At 40.3% G+C, this 14911-nt stretch overlaps 1 protein-coding gene across 4 annotated transcripts in view; it reads right to left on the bottom strand.

Moving 5' to 3' along the window:
* Positions 1-7330: 7330 nt before the first annotated feature.
* Positions 7331-14911, bottom strand: part of UACA (uveal autoantigen with coiled-coil domains and ankyrin repeats) — a 106024-nt gene continuing 98443 nt past the window's right edge. For 2 of the 4 annotated variants that reach the window (XM_006866536.1, XM_006866537.1), the window contains exons 17-19: positions 13607-13759; positions 11157-11222; positions 7571-7642 (exon numbers count right to left, since the gene is read on the bottom strand). In XM_006866536.1, the coding sequence (XP_006866598.1) occupies positions 7571-7642; positions 11157-11222; positions 13607-13759 (291 nt within the window). Of the gene's footprint in view, positions 7643-11156; positions 11223-13606; positions 13760-14911 lie in introns of all 4 variants that reach the window. The other 2 variants (XM_006866535.1, XM_006866538.1) reach the window with 2 other exon arrangements.

The following is a 14911-nucleotide window of genomic DNA, read 5'->3' as shown; positions in this document are numbered from 1 at the left end:
CTCCAAATCCTGTCCAACGAGCCTCCTACAAGATGAGCTCCCCGGAACCAATGCATACAATAGTACTGGGAAAGAGACACAGAGACAATGGTTCCCTCTAGGTCCAGAGGGAATTGCTTTTGTCTTCCGTTTTTTTCCTCTCTAGTTTCTAAATTGAATATATTTTGCTTTTGGAAAAAGAAATTATATCATCCCAGGTTCTTAATTCTAAGCAATTAAAACCAACTCTGGCTGTCAGAAGCAGATAGGAGATTTATTAAAGATGTGTGGCACAGCTCATTGAATTACAGAGAGGGCAAAAAACAAAGCTTGAGCTTGAGCAGAAAAAAAAAAGCTCCCCAAAGTCTGTGTCTGGTAAGCAAACAACAGCTATCTCATTAAGTATTAGATGCTGATCTTTGGGTCCCCTCCATCTCTGCACCAAGAATGTGATCTTGGAGCAATCCCAAGTGTTCTTGCTACTGTAAAGAATGGACCATCTCAATCTCAGGCTGACTGGCGTGGCTGGGGAGAGCCTGCCTCCTAACAACAACTGTCACGGACAAGCAACTATTGGGCATTTTCAGCCTTTAAAGTAGGTGGATGCCTCTTCATTTCATCAAGACTCATAAAGCAGAGCGTTCCATAATAAAGGGGGCTCCTATGCTGGGCAGTGGAAAGAATAGCAATGTCCACAATGGGATGCCCTTTCATAAAGAGGTTTCTTTAAAAAAACATCAAGGTGGGGAGGAATTGGGGGACTTGGGAAGAAAGTTGTAGGCATAATTCAGACAGGGATCATCTGCTTCCACTTGGTGAATAATCTTCCTCTCCTCAACTATGGCGTTTCTACTTCATTTTCCTTTCCCAAGATTATCTGACAAATAATACATTGTTGGCAATTAAGCATCCTTTTTGAAATGAAAACGTGGTTGCAAAGGTTAACGTGTTGGCAGTAATTGACAACCATTGTGAAGTGATGTGCTTTTTAACTCCAGCCTGAGAAAACTCCACTGGTTGGTATCTTTGGGAGGAGATGTGGGAAGAACACTGGAAACAGACACACAGCATTTGGGGCCCAGGGTAGGCCTGGGTTGTTGTTGTGAAGTTCAAACTAGCTTTGCAGTCTGGCGCATTAACCCATAGCGCCACACCAGGGTGCAAAAATGGGGAGTTTAGGGTGTTGGGAGAGCATCAGAGGTCTGAAGAGAGAGACACAGGTAATAATAATGATAAAGAGCAGAAAGGAAGGCAAAAAAATATACAAGAAACAGACCTGGTACCTGGTAAATTCTGCTAACTACATCTGTGAACCAAGTACAAGGCAAGAGGAGAACATAGTAGGGTTTTTCCTCATGGACTATTAGTGTGCCTCAGCCATCTCATCAGCTGCATAAATTATTCCAAAATAAAGCCCACTGAAAAAGAACCTGGTCAATTTCTCATCTTCGGGTCTGGAGGAAGCACTTTAGGAAGATGTACTGTGTTTGTAAGGAGCTCTGGTAGCGTAGTGATTACGATTTGGACTGCGAACCACAAGGTCAGCAGTTCAAAACTACCAGCCGTTCCATGGGAGAAAGATGAGGCTTTCTGCTCCCGTAAAGATTTACAGCCTCAGAAATCCTGTACAGGGTCACTATGAGTCGGAACAGACTCCATGGCACATAACAACAACTGTGTTTGTAACACATGTGCCCAAAAGGACCTATATACTCATTTGAGAAGTCTAAGAGCTGACTGGCTGAACCTCTGGGGAAACAATGTCAGAGCCAGGATACTGTGCCTCACGGATATGATGGTCTCACCCTGGCAAGGGCTGCTAGGAAGTTTAGTCAAGTTGCAGTCAGTTCTAGAATAAAGGTCAGCAGGGTAATTAAGGTGTTTATGGCAGATGTTTTGGATCGCCAGCTACTGCTTGCTTTCCCTACCTTTTTAGTATTAGCATTCCCCTTCCACTTTCCCACCTTTGTAAGCCACCTTAAATCCTTTTTGTAGTGAGGTAGGACAAAAATAATAAACATGCATCTTGACATTTGCTTGGGAGCCCAGAATGTAAATTCAAGGCGCTTGCTCTTTATTCTGGTTAGACATCAGATCACAATGAAATCTTCCTCAAATTCTCTGTTGTCCTGGTAACTGCTCTCCACTTCAAGAACGTAGAAGATGAGATTGCCCAAAAGGGTCTGGAAGGAGAGCAAGAGCTTATTAAGGGATTTTTTTCTGATGTTCATAACCACACAAGCAGTGGTGCCAGCAGAGAGTTGGAGAAAAGCCCTCCTTCATGTTAGCCTAATTGCCGTGATGTATTTTAGCCTGTGCTGCTGCTAAGAGCCTACATGCATTAGAGTAACAAGATTGGCTATGAAACACCAAAAATATTGACAATAAACAGCATTTTGGATAATCACAGATTGCAAACCCTCTTAAATGCCTTTGACTCTAACTGATACACTGAAATTTAGATGAAGGGTAGCTGGTGCCTTTTTCCTTTTTTGGTCAATTGATGTGAATGAATAAAGATGGTTTTAAAGAAGCTCTATGACTTAGATTACGGTCAACTAACTGGAAGAATTCACTTTACAGAAAAATAAAATAAAACTCTCCAAACTCAAGAGAAGAGCTCACACATATTTGGTTGAGGCAGCTACACTTTCATCCTTCCAACGTCTGCTGGTAGCCGAGGGATGGCTCATCTTTCTCCAATTGTACCAAACAGAGTGGCTTTTAATTGTGCACAAATGAGATCTCCCAACTCCTGCAAGAAAAGGCAATGTTTGCAAGACAGCAAACCACAGAGAGGAGGGGAAAACATTGAAACAGCAGTCATTTTTATTTTGGCTTAACAGATTTTAGCAGAAAGACTGAATATGAATTAGCTTCATTTTAAATCCTGACGAGAATTCCTGAAGCAGCCCATGAGGTGCCACTTTAATGAGAAACAGCTAAAAGAAGCCTAGAATAGTAAGAAAGAAAATCACAAAATTTGTTTGGACATTGCAGAAAAGAGGCAAATTTTATTAGCTGCATACCCATATCCTCTTTATTTGCTTTTATACTCCTACTTTAAAAAGAGAGTAGGTGCAGATGAGAAAGGGAGGTATTGAAATAGCAGGGAACGTTGATACTCATTAAGATATTGTTTGTCACGCTTTAATTCCAACAAATGTGTCACAAGCACTTAGTACTTAGGACCATGCAGACGTCCTTTCCATAGGAAAGGGGTCATTTCAAGGGTGGGGTCCAATTTGGAAATTGCTAGAAAAACTAGACACTTATTAGCAGCCATCTCTCTCTGGAAATCCATAAAGACCACTGAAAAAAATGCCTTTCCGCACTTAAATTCTTCACAGAAGACAGAGAACTGAAGGATTCCAGAAACAATTAGAAATATGGTCTAGACTGACATATTAACAGAGTATAGTATCCAGCTACTTAGACTTCCTACAGGTACCACCTCTAAAGTGGCCTTCACCATATTCTTCTGGCCCATAAGACAACTACTTAATGATGCATGAAACTAATTACTATAAAATAAGACTAGCTCTGTGTGGTAGCTATTCACAACGTGGAAAATCACCCTTTTTCATGGCCTATTTTCTTTTAAAATGTGTGCCCTTTCCCCATCTTTAATGTGTCTTGTATATATAAAATAAATACTCTTCTCAGCAGGACCCTGGCTTGTAGGCCTTAAAATCCAATAAGAGAGTCCTGTAGTTTAATGGTCCTTAAACGTTCAACATCTTTTTCACTTAATGTAAAATCCATCTGATCTAATAGCTGTGACTGAATTATAGATATATAATTTTTTTCTATTAAATGTTAATCTTCTGACTTGGCAGAACAATGGAAGCTCTAAATTATTAAGAAGGCAATAACCTCTCTCAACTCTTTCCAGAATTCAGAATATTCCCAAGACTGCTATTTTAGGGAGGGAAATTGCAAACCTGCCTAAAATATAAAATAAAAATTGGGTCCATTAAGTACAACAATTTGGTTCCAAATATCAATTGTACAGGGCATTGTTTATATTGTTGCCTCTTCGGTTATTTCATGTTAATGGAATCCTACACGCGCATGCACACATGCACACACACACATGCACAGATACAGCCCTCACAATTCCTGCTTCTTCCATTTACATATGACATTTTGTAACCTTCCCTTTTCAGTTGAATTCATTCATCATCGATGTTTGTTCATGCACGCATAAATAATGAAAAAGCCCTCTGATAAGAAGTGATGCCACATGACCAATTATGCTAAACACAAGCTCTCTCATAGCTGGGGGAGGGGAGGTCTTGCTGGAATACCATTGGCTGCAGCCTTTTTTTTTTTTTTTTTTTAATCTTTACATTTATGACTCATTCGGGCCAAGAGTTCCACGCATGAAGGAGGAATCAGATGGCAGGTAACAAAGCAGGTTAATAGTTACTTGGAGAGACTGCTCTACACACTCCTGAGCCAAGTAACCAAAGGAGCACACAAGTCACCCCGAGTAGACACCAACTCCTGGCAGGCCCTTATGGCCCGTGAGAACTGTGCTCCACACGATTCTCAATGGTTGGTTGTTTCAGAAGCAGATTCTTCTAAGGCAACTCTGGATGGATTTGAACCATCAACCTTTTGGTTAGCAACCGAGTCTTTAAACTTGCACCACCTAGGGACTCTAGATTCAAAGAGTCAAGCAAAAACACAAGAAATCATCAAATTTCTAACAATTGAAAGTCACAGTTCCAGTTTAGCCAAGGATGTCAATTACATCCAATGAGAGCCAGACTGCTTTTACTATTTTTCCTTTGGTATCTGGTGCATGATATATTCTCTGGTGCAAACTCTTGTTTGCTTTTGGCATTTTTTTCTTTCTCTGAAAAATATTCATAATACTTTGTAACTAGGAGTAAAGTCTAGGTTCTCTTTTTCTCTGCCAATCGTGTACAACCATGTTTTGCATCTTCATCACAGGTAATTGTCTTTCCATCCTTATGGTGGGGTTAGGGGTAGTTTGGCGTACAGCACTTGGAAGAAAGACAGATCACCACAAGTTTGTACAATCCAATGCAGAGGAAAATGAGGAGGCAGTATCAAGTACTTTTCTTTCACTACAAGGAAGTGGGTATGAAGGAACGCATGTAACCGCTGCTATCTAGTGTCTGGCACTGGTATCAGCAGGCGCTGCAGGTATATGGGGTCATCAGTACCACCAAACATTCAACTGAAATCTTCCCTTTCCTACTTTGAAACAAGAGAGCCAGAAAACACGGACCATTCAGACAGGCAAGAAGCATGTGTGTGAAGACAGTTTGAGGTCCTTGTTGAGGACACTTGTTAAGGTCAGGAGAAATGGATTCCTGCTCAAAGGCTGCAAGGCAATAATATATCCATGCGTTCAGAACAGAAACATGTTAACCATACTATATGTATGTATATACAGTAATGACCGTCACTGTAATATAAAAATTTAAGGAGTTTGTTGTAGGAATATGTGATCTTATATTGAGACAATTATTTATAACTCTGACTTCCTGTCAAAAGAAACAAATTTTTCTAATTGAGACAAGAGTGACAGAAAAACCATACTGAAACCATTAATAAGACTTTCAACACAGGATTGAAATGGAAATGGAATGGTTCAGAGAGCACTCCCATCTTAGCAGCGATGTGAACACGGAATGCCAGAGAGACCAGCACTGCGCACTGCCTGTGTTCTACTTGTTCACGAACCTAAAGCTGCAGTCTTCAGCCCTGTACATGCAGTCTCACCTGTGCAATCAGGTGAATGAATGAAACAGTGGTATTGATTCAAGGTCACTTGATAATGCACTTGGACCACAAGCTCGGCAGTTCAAGCTCACTAGCCGTGCCTTGGAAACACTCTACAGGGAGCCAATCAACAGCACTTAACAACAGTTAACGTAAAATAGACATTACCACCTGTATTTTAGGTCCCACTGTCTCCTACCCTACATTCTCCAAAAGTAGCAAATGGGTTGGTTTAACTTGCAAATCCTTTTACAAGGATGCTTAAAACAACAAGTCATCGATAGCATTTTATTGATGGTTGAAGATAAAATACAGTAAAACATGTAAGGTCCCCTTTGCGTTCCTCAGGGAAATACAACACTGAAACGGCAGTGTTCAGGACAGAAGTTTGCTCTATTCAAGAGCCTCAATGGGTGTCCTCCAGCTTGCGAGCCAGCACTTACGTTGAAGGACACTACACGCAACAATTACCGAGACTCAGTGCTGCTTATGGAAAGTGCATTACACCCCCAGTTTGGACTTTTCACTGATGTTTCTGTACTGAAGAAACACGATGGCTTACTGTTTTGTGGGAAAAGCTATTCTGAAGGTCCTTGGTCCCTGCTATTATACAGAAATGGGATTGAAATCTGCTTCAGGTTGTTCTGGGGTAATTGCAAAGGCACATTTTGCCAGTTAAGAAAAGTTGGCTTAGTTTTAGACAACTAATTTTAGAAAAACTCAAAGAGAAATCATTTGTTTTGTTTGTTTGCTAACAAATTAGTCATTTTCAATTTGATTGGAAAACAATGTATTTAAAAAAAAAAGACATATAAGCCTTCTTTAATGAGATGTTATTAATGAAAAATGGTTGGTTACATCAGTATATTTACACCATAAATATGTCTGACATTATTATTTTCTTGCTATCTATATTCTTACAGTTTACTATGTTTATTATACTCTTGTCCAAAACCTTAAAGATCTATTTTCTAAAATCAATACTCTACTGCTAATCTTGCAAGAAAATGCATTTCACATTCGTAATCTCGGTAGTACAATCTTTCTATAAATAAATAGGAACCATTTGGAGGCTGCATAAAGAACGCTTGGTTACTATAGTAGCAAATGTCAAAGCAATTGCTGAAAAATAATCTAAATTTTTTGACACTTTGAGAAATTTACTATACCATTTATCTTTGTTTTTTTTAAAAGACAGTGGCAAGAAAAGTCACAAGTAAAAATGAAGACACTGTTGTGGAGACTATGAGACAATTCCATTCTAATTTTCTGAAATGGTCCACCCTGCTGCCCTTAATCTAAATGTAATCTTAATCTACAAACCTTTTATGAAAGGAGCTATGTGGAGGGGGGGGGGGTGTAAAAGAAAAATATCTGCACCTCCAAACAAGTTGAAGGCATTCATTAAGAACTTGAGTAGAAATGTAACCTGGCCAGCCAAGTTCTGATGCATTCCTTGAAGCCACACTGGGCCTCCTGGCTCAGATGAGGGTCTGAAAGGCCTTTTGTCCACTTAAAAATGGCCACTGACCAAATTAATTTCTCTGAAAGAAATGTGAACTCACTCAGGTTTTATTAGGAATTCAAAGTACAGTGTTATGCTGTTTGCCACACTGTAAAATGTACATATTCAGAATATAAGATTTGAACTGATATTGAAAAACTCAGTAGCATACTCATCTAATTAAAAAAAACAACAACTTACTGGTGGAACAAAATAGATTTTATTTTTGTTCTGCTAGCACGGTAAGGCCCAGCAAGGCTGTGAGTTTTGCATAGACTGCTCAGCACCAGCAGGATAAAGTGGACAGTGGCTGGTCAGTACTGACCGCTAGCACACCAGCCCCTGCCGCATCTGTATGATCTGGAGTAAGGCTGCCTGGACGTCTTCATCCATGTGACCCTGGAGAGAAAGAAGAAACGGGCATCTTCATTTACACAAGACTGCTGAACACAAGGCTTTATAGCAGAGCATAAGCGGTCGTGATTCACCAAATGCTAAATCCTCACCATCGTGCTGATACTCCAGAGGAATTACTGAAAACAGGAGTTTATTTCTACAATGGAAATAAACTCAATTTAAAACTGGTGTATAGCATCTGCTCTTAATATATACTATCAGAAAGCAGGTAACTAAACCTCTATCTATTTTAATAACAGCTGTAGATGTTGTTATTGTTAAGTGTCTTCAAAGTTAATTCCAACTAATGGTGACCCTGTACAGGGTTTCTGAGGCTGTAAATATTAATGGGAGCAGAAAGCCTCCTATTTCTCCTGAGGAATGGCTGGTAGACCCAATCCATCAACCTAGTGGTTAGGCAGTGCAGTGCTTACTCTACAGAGTCACTGCAATATGGGTTGTTGCTGTTGTTAGATACAGTCTAGTCAGTACCGACTCACAGCAACCTCATGCACAGCAGAACAAAACCCTGCCCCATCCTGCGCCAACCTTACAATCATCGTTACACTTGAGCCCAATGATGCTGCCACGGTGCTAATCCATCTTGTTGAAGTCTTCCTCTTTTTCACTGATCTTCCACTTTATCAAACATGGTATCCTTCTCCAGGGACTGGTTCCTCCTGACAATGCGTCTGAAGTATGAGAGATGAAGCCAGGCCATCCTGACTTCTAAGGAGCATTCTGGCTATATTTCTTCCAACACAGACTGGTTTGGTCTATGGCACTTTAATATTCTCCTCCAACATCATAACTGAAATGCGTCAGTTCTTCTATGGTCTTCTTTACTCATTGTCCAAATCTCACATGTATATGAGATTATTGAAAATACCATGGCTTGGGTCAGGTACACCTTAGTGTGCTGACATCTTTGTTCTTTAACACTTTAAAAAGGTCTTGTGCAACAGATTTGCCTAAAGCAATACGTCGTCTGATTTCTTGTCTGCTGCTTCCATGAGTGTTGACGGCGGTGTGGGCAGAGTAAGTTATAAATGAGCAAAGCAAACTATAAGGAAACTTTTCCTTTGGTTTCTGCCAAGGATTTTATTTTATTTTTAGACAAGGAACTTATGAAAAAAAAAAAATCCCCATATTCCCAATATGTGTATTTTTGTATACATTGCTATCAGGTTAACTTCAGCTCTTACTGACCCTCAAGGACCGGGTAGAGTAGCTCCCTGGGGCCGCTGAGGCTGTAAATCTTTATGGACTGGGGCTGCCCCACCTTTCTCCCTTGAAGTGGCTGATGGTTGAACCATTGACTTTTTGGCCAGCAGCCTAATGCTTAACCTACTGTGCCACCAGGGACCCTCATATTTTTATATAAATAGGACCACATAATATTTTGCAAATTGTCTTTTCCCTTATCTGCTACAGAATATTTTCTCTAGTTTAAGCTAATTATTTTAAATGACTGTATAATATTCCAGTGTATAAATGTATCATAATTTCTTTACTTAGTTCCTCAATGATGGACACGAAAATGTTCCTGATTTTTATGGATAGATTCCTGTAGAAGAAATTGCTAGATCAAAAAGTAGTCTCAGGTTTTTTTTACTTCACTAAGAACAACAGATCTGCCCTTGTATAGCGGTTACAGCACTTTCCAGTTCCCCCAGCAGAGTGTGTATGCGATTTCCCACAGCATTCAGGCCAACGTCACATCCCTCACATCCCTCCTCGGGGGAACACTGTACCTGCTTGTCTATTTGCATCACTCCCATTACTGGCTGAGCAGCTTTTCACAGGCTCAAAAGTCACTTAGATTGAGAAAGAGGCATTTTCAATGGAAAAAGATGGCAAGAGACTGATTCAATGCAAGACATCAACATGGTGGGCTTATAAGCACTCCTCCCTGTTACTTTTTTTATTTTGCTTGAGCATTTAAAATATTTTCTATTGATATACAAAGTTTTGCTTTCCAAATCTGTTTCTATAACAGCTGGAGGTTTAAATTGCGAACATTAGCCAGAGTTGGCTAAACTGGGTTTCTTAGTTAACTTTAGGATGTCAGGAGGCAAGAGAATTTCAGCTGTCAGTTGTCTGTTATGTTTCATTAGGAGTCAACCAAAAGGCTTGTTAGTGTGCAGTACCTTGTAGGCAACAATGTGATCTTCCTCCACAGGCTGATACCGGATCTGATAGTTGCCCTCTCTAATGAAGACCTCTTAAGCTTTTATACTATTTCCCCTCCTTAACTCTCTACAAGAGGAGTCACTGGTTGGGACAAGTGGGTAAGCAATTGACTACTAGCTGAAAGGCTGACAGTCTGAACTCACCCAAAGATGCTGGGAAGACAGGACAGGTGATCTTTTTCCAAAAGGTCACAGCCTTGAAAACCCTATGGAGCAGTTCTAGTCTGTGTGCACAGGGTCACCATGAATTGCAAGGAGCCACAACAACAACAACAAACTCCCTATGTCGATGTTCACCAATAGTCTTCCTCCAATGACTGCAATACATTTTCAAATCGCAGCTTCTCTTCCATCCACTCAAAAGACAGTGGACAAAGAAACCTTCCTCTCAGACCAGTCATTCTTTATCATTATTTCCTTCTCCAATTCCTAGAGAAAGGTGGATTTTTTTATGTTAAGATTTTGATATTGTAAAGTTTCTCCCTCTTAATTATTTTGCCTAGATTTTTTTTAATGAGCTTTCTTTCAACACCTCTCTTCTTCTTCTTTTACTAAGTTAGCCTGACCCAGTTCAAATTCTGACATTCTGAAACATTTCTATTATATCATTCCTTCCTGTTCCAGCATCTGTCCCTCTAGTACATCTTCCTGAAAAATCAATACTGAGAATTCTTGAGATGAGTATCTGTAGTGCATAAAGCACAGTACCCTTCATATTTTAATAGTTTCTGGCAGGATTAAAAAAAAAAAAAAAAAAAGCTTTCTAAGCATATCCCCAAAGAAGGGAGTTCCTAATCTTACGCTTCCCAGAGTTTAAGGCTCGATAAGTATTATTGATGATTTTTCTCACAGAACCAAGTGTTCTCTTAATTATTACAATTCGATGCACACCCTACTTGTCATTTTTTGCACTTTTATAGAACCCCCTGCATTTCAAAGAAACGCTCTTGAGCTATCAAGAAACATATGAAGCCCTTTCCACGCTCTTCTCTTAGCTGACAGCTACATGTAGATGTCGACGTACTGTGCCCGCTAGCAACACCGTGAGCGTGTGCTGCCATGAGATGTTGTCAGACTGTCTACAGACTGAGTGACAAGCAGATGGAGACCACACTACATTTAAGATGCTGTGTTGCCATATAGCTTTGTAAATTTCTCTGGGAGATATGCAATCACGAAGAAAAGAAATGAAATTATTTTTAAATAAGCATATGGGGTACAACTACTTTAAACAACAATTGCTTTCACATAAATTTACGTGAAATTAAAAAAAACAACAAGTTGTCTAAGACGATCTCCTCTCCAAAAGAGAGCTGGTTCTGTACCTGCGCAGCACTAAGAAGGTGTGTCCGGTAAATTGCGATCACTTCTTGGTGCTGCCTGTCTGCATCCTGGAAATGGGAAAAGATGGAAAGAAGCGAAAATCAGCAATCACACTGTCAAACGCATGGAGGCCTGTGACAAGGCTATCCTCAGGCCTGATGATGCAGCACAGCTGTATAATGGTTGTATTCCCCCTACTTCTCCTATCACACTACCATGCACCCGGCAGATGTAGAATGCCTTTATGTAACAACAGAAACAATGTTTCTAATGACTGCATAAGCACATTCATAGTAAAGCCAATGCCATTTTCCCAAAGGGAACGTGCAATCATTGCCTTAGCTTCTCATCTAATGCCACAAACCTAGTCCAGACACTACCAATTTATTCTTTAGATTATTACAGAAAGTTCCTATTTCATCCTCCTATCTGCAGACATTACTGCATACCAGGCTTCTCAGACTGAAGTACCTCTTTCCTGGCATCTCTTTGGCTCAAACACCTTGCGTGACATACCTCTTCACAAAGAAGAGAGACTCTAAAATCATTGACTTGGTTCTTAACATCTCCCACAATTTGGCCTCAAATAAACGATGGGGCTTAATAAGTTCATGGAAAAATGGAATGAAAGGTAATGGGATTTTCCCATGAATTTTCTGAAGCCCCCTTAGCTCCGAGAACTAGCCATCCTGGGCCGCCTTTCACTGACCCCAGGACACACCGTGTTTATTCATCTCTGTACCTTTCTTCACGTGGTGTTCTTTCCCTGGTGATCTTCTATTTTCTCTTCACTTGTCATAACATCATCTACCTTGCAAGTTCAGGTTAGGTACTCAGTTCCTCTTTGAAACTTGCTCCTAACACAAGTCGTCTTTTCTTCCTAGACTTGCACATCACCTAGAATCTGGAGCTACATTCTCAATTCTACATTTGATATCTCTTGTCTTATTTTAATTCTTATCTCTGTGCATTTTGCCCAATGACCCACAACTGCTTGTAGCAGTGTGCTGTATTCTCTTCACCCCTGGCAGTGTCATGAGCATAAATATTTATAAATAAATATTTCCAAATATTAAAGGCAATGCCATATCCCATGGATAAAATCTAAATCAGCAATCTGTGGTTAATCTATAGGCTACCAGTGCTAAAACTGAACACTCTGAAAAATCACTTTCTTCTGTTCCAAAGGTATTCATAGTCAATTCCTGCAGGATACAAAAATACTAGCAAGAGTTTACATTGGATTGATGCTAAATTTTACTTAGCTTCATTTCACAATAGTTCACTTCATTTAAAAATGTAAACAAATCAAGAAATCAGTTTTTACCATCCAATTTGAAGGATGAGGAAGTCAAAGGTTTAAGGTCAATGGGAATTTCCCATGTGTCACTAGTTTTTAACTGGCAGAGCTTAGAAGTGAGCTCTAAATACACAGGCTTTCTTTTTAATACCACATCCGAGGACAAAGGGTATAAAACCATAAGACCACCTAATTTTATTGTAAGGGTAAAATAATTCTAAGAAAAGCCCCTGCTTCATGGGCCAATATTTCAGAGAAGGAATTACAGTGGGAAAGCCAATTAACTTCAGCTTTAGACCCTAGCTCTAAGACCCTAGGCATCAAGTGTTCAAATGGTGGCTCCTTTAAGAATTCATTGCAGAGTGCAGAACCTCCCTTCTAGGGCTGTGATGAAGACAAAATTGAGAGCTGGAGTATGTAAAATGTTCACTGCACTGCCTGACATATGAAAACAAAACTAAACATAAAATCCTACTACTCCCAAGTCGATTCCAGCTCATTATGACACTATAGGACACAGCAGAATTGCCCTATAGGGTCTCCTAGGCTGTCATCTTTGTGTGGCACTGTGGGAAAGCACTGGACCAACTGCAAGGCTGGTTTGAACCACAAAGTCAATGGTTCAAGCTCGCCAGCCGCTCCTTGGAAAGCCTATACAGGGTCTCTATGAGTTGGAACCAACTCAGCGGCAATTAACAACCTTTAGGGAAGTGGACTGCCATATCTTTCTTCCTTGGAGAGGTGGTGGGTTTGAACCATTGACCTTTCAGTGAACATTCTAGAGCTTAACCAATGTTCCATAAAGGTGCTTTAGGCATATAAGAAAACCTGCTGCCATCAAGTCAGTCCCGACTCATAGCAATCCTATACTGGGTCCCGGAGACTGTAAGTCTCTATCAGAGCAGACAGCCTCATTGTTCTCTTGGGGAGCAACTGGTGTGTTTGAACTACTGACCTTGCCCAACGCCTAACACACAGTGCCAGGTAGGCACCAAATACATGATACTATCATACTATTCATATAGGCAACTTCTAGCACCACCTGAGCACATTCACAAATCGGTCTGATTTCTAGTAAATTTTAGCAAATGGAAACACACAGGAATGAGCATCGGTCCCATCAGCACTTGGCCCTGCTAGTCGGTTACTTACAGCCAGCTGCTGCTGCAGAGATTCCACTTGGTGCTGCAGAGTCTCGACCAGGTGACTCTGTCTCTTGGTGGGAGTCCCACTCATGTAGGTAAGCTGAGAAATGCCATTGAGGGCCTGTTGTAGTCTTTCTACATCATTAAGCAGTTCAGTTATCTTATTTTTAAAAAAGAGAGAAAGAAACATATTACTTATTTATATTGACTCTCTCTACACAGAAACTATTATTTGAGACATAAAACTTTATATACCAGAAAACTGAGATATGAGTGTTATCAAGATTTTTTGGAATGACATAGGTATATAGTAGATACCTTAATTTCTCTATTTAAATTCCTTGGTAAATTTGGTAAATTCCTTACAAAAGCATTACCAAATGGACATAAAGTTCATGGATAGCCTAAGATTTAAATAAGACATAAGTCTTCCTGACTTCTAGGATCATCTGTTTGTACCTATGAAGGTATGTACACTATTTTCCAGGTCAGGGTTGGAGCAAAAGAAAGTAGGGTGCACTCCCTCCAATGATGTTTGGAAAGTTAAAGGACACATCTTTGAGTATAATTCTAGAATTAACTTACATGTTTTACTTCTTTCAAGAATATGCATATTTTAGACTACACTGTCTGAAGAAAAAATCAGGGGGGTTGTTTATAGTAAAAAGAATATAGCTTTTCAAATCAGACTAATTTGACATTTATTAGCTGGGTACACTTGGCTGACTTTTTTCCTTTTCTGAGCCTTAGTTTCTTCATCAGTGAAAGGGGGAAAACTACTCTGCATTACGAAAATGGCATGTGGTCATAAATCTATGCCTGGCATGTAAGTAGCAATGGTTATAAGAAAGTATTGTGGCCTCCTGGTATGGCGCTGGACTGCAAAGCACAAGGTTGGCAGTTCAAACCCACCACCTCAGAAACCCTGTGCGGGGTTTCTCTGAGTCGGAATCAATTCGACAGCACTTAACGACAACACCACCAGTCTACTCGATTCTGATGCATGGTGACCACACGTGAGCAGAACACAATGTCTCCATCATATTCTTAAGGCTATGACCTTTGAGGAGCAGACTGCCAGGTCTACCTTCCAAGGTACTTCAGGGTGGGTTCCAACCACCAGCCTGTTGGCTAGCAGACTAGTGCTTAAGCTATCTGTACCACCCAGGGACTCTGAGAATACACTGGTGTTAAGTACCACTGAGTCCATTCTGACTCACAGTGACCCTGTACAGAGTGTCCAAGGAGCAGCTGATGTTTGAACTGCTGACCTTGTGGTTTGCAGTTTAGTGTTGAGCCACAGTGCCACCCC

The sequence above is a fragment of the Chrysochloris asiatica genome, unplaced genomic scaffold (assembly GCF_000296735.1).
Source record: "Chrysochloris asiatica unplaced genomic scaffold, ChrAsi1.0 scaffold00092, whole genome shotgun sequence".
NCBI classification, from domain to species: Eukaryota; Metazoa; Chordata; class Mammalia; order Afrosoricida; family Chrysochloridae; genus Chrysochloris; species Chrysochloris asiatica.
The sequence above is the reverse complement of the archived record's forward strand: the minus strand, read 5'-3'. Positions and strand labels throughout refer to the sequence as shown.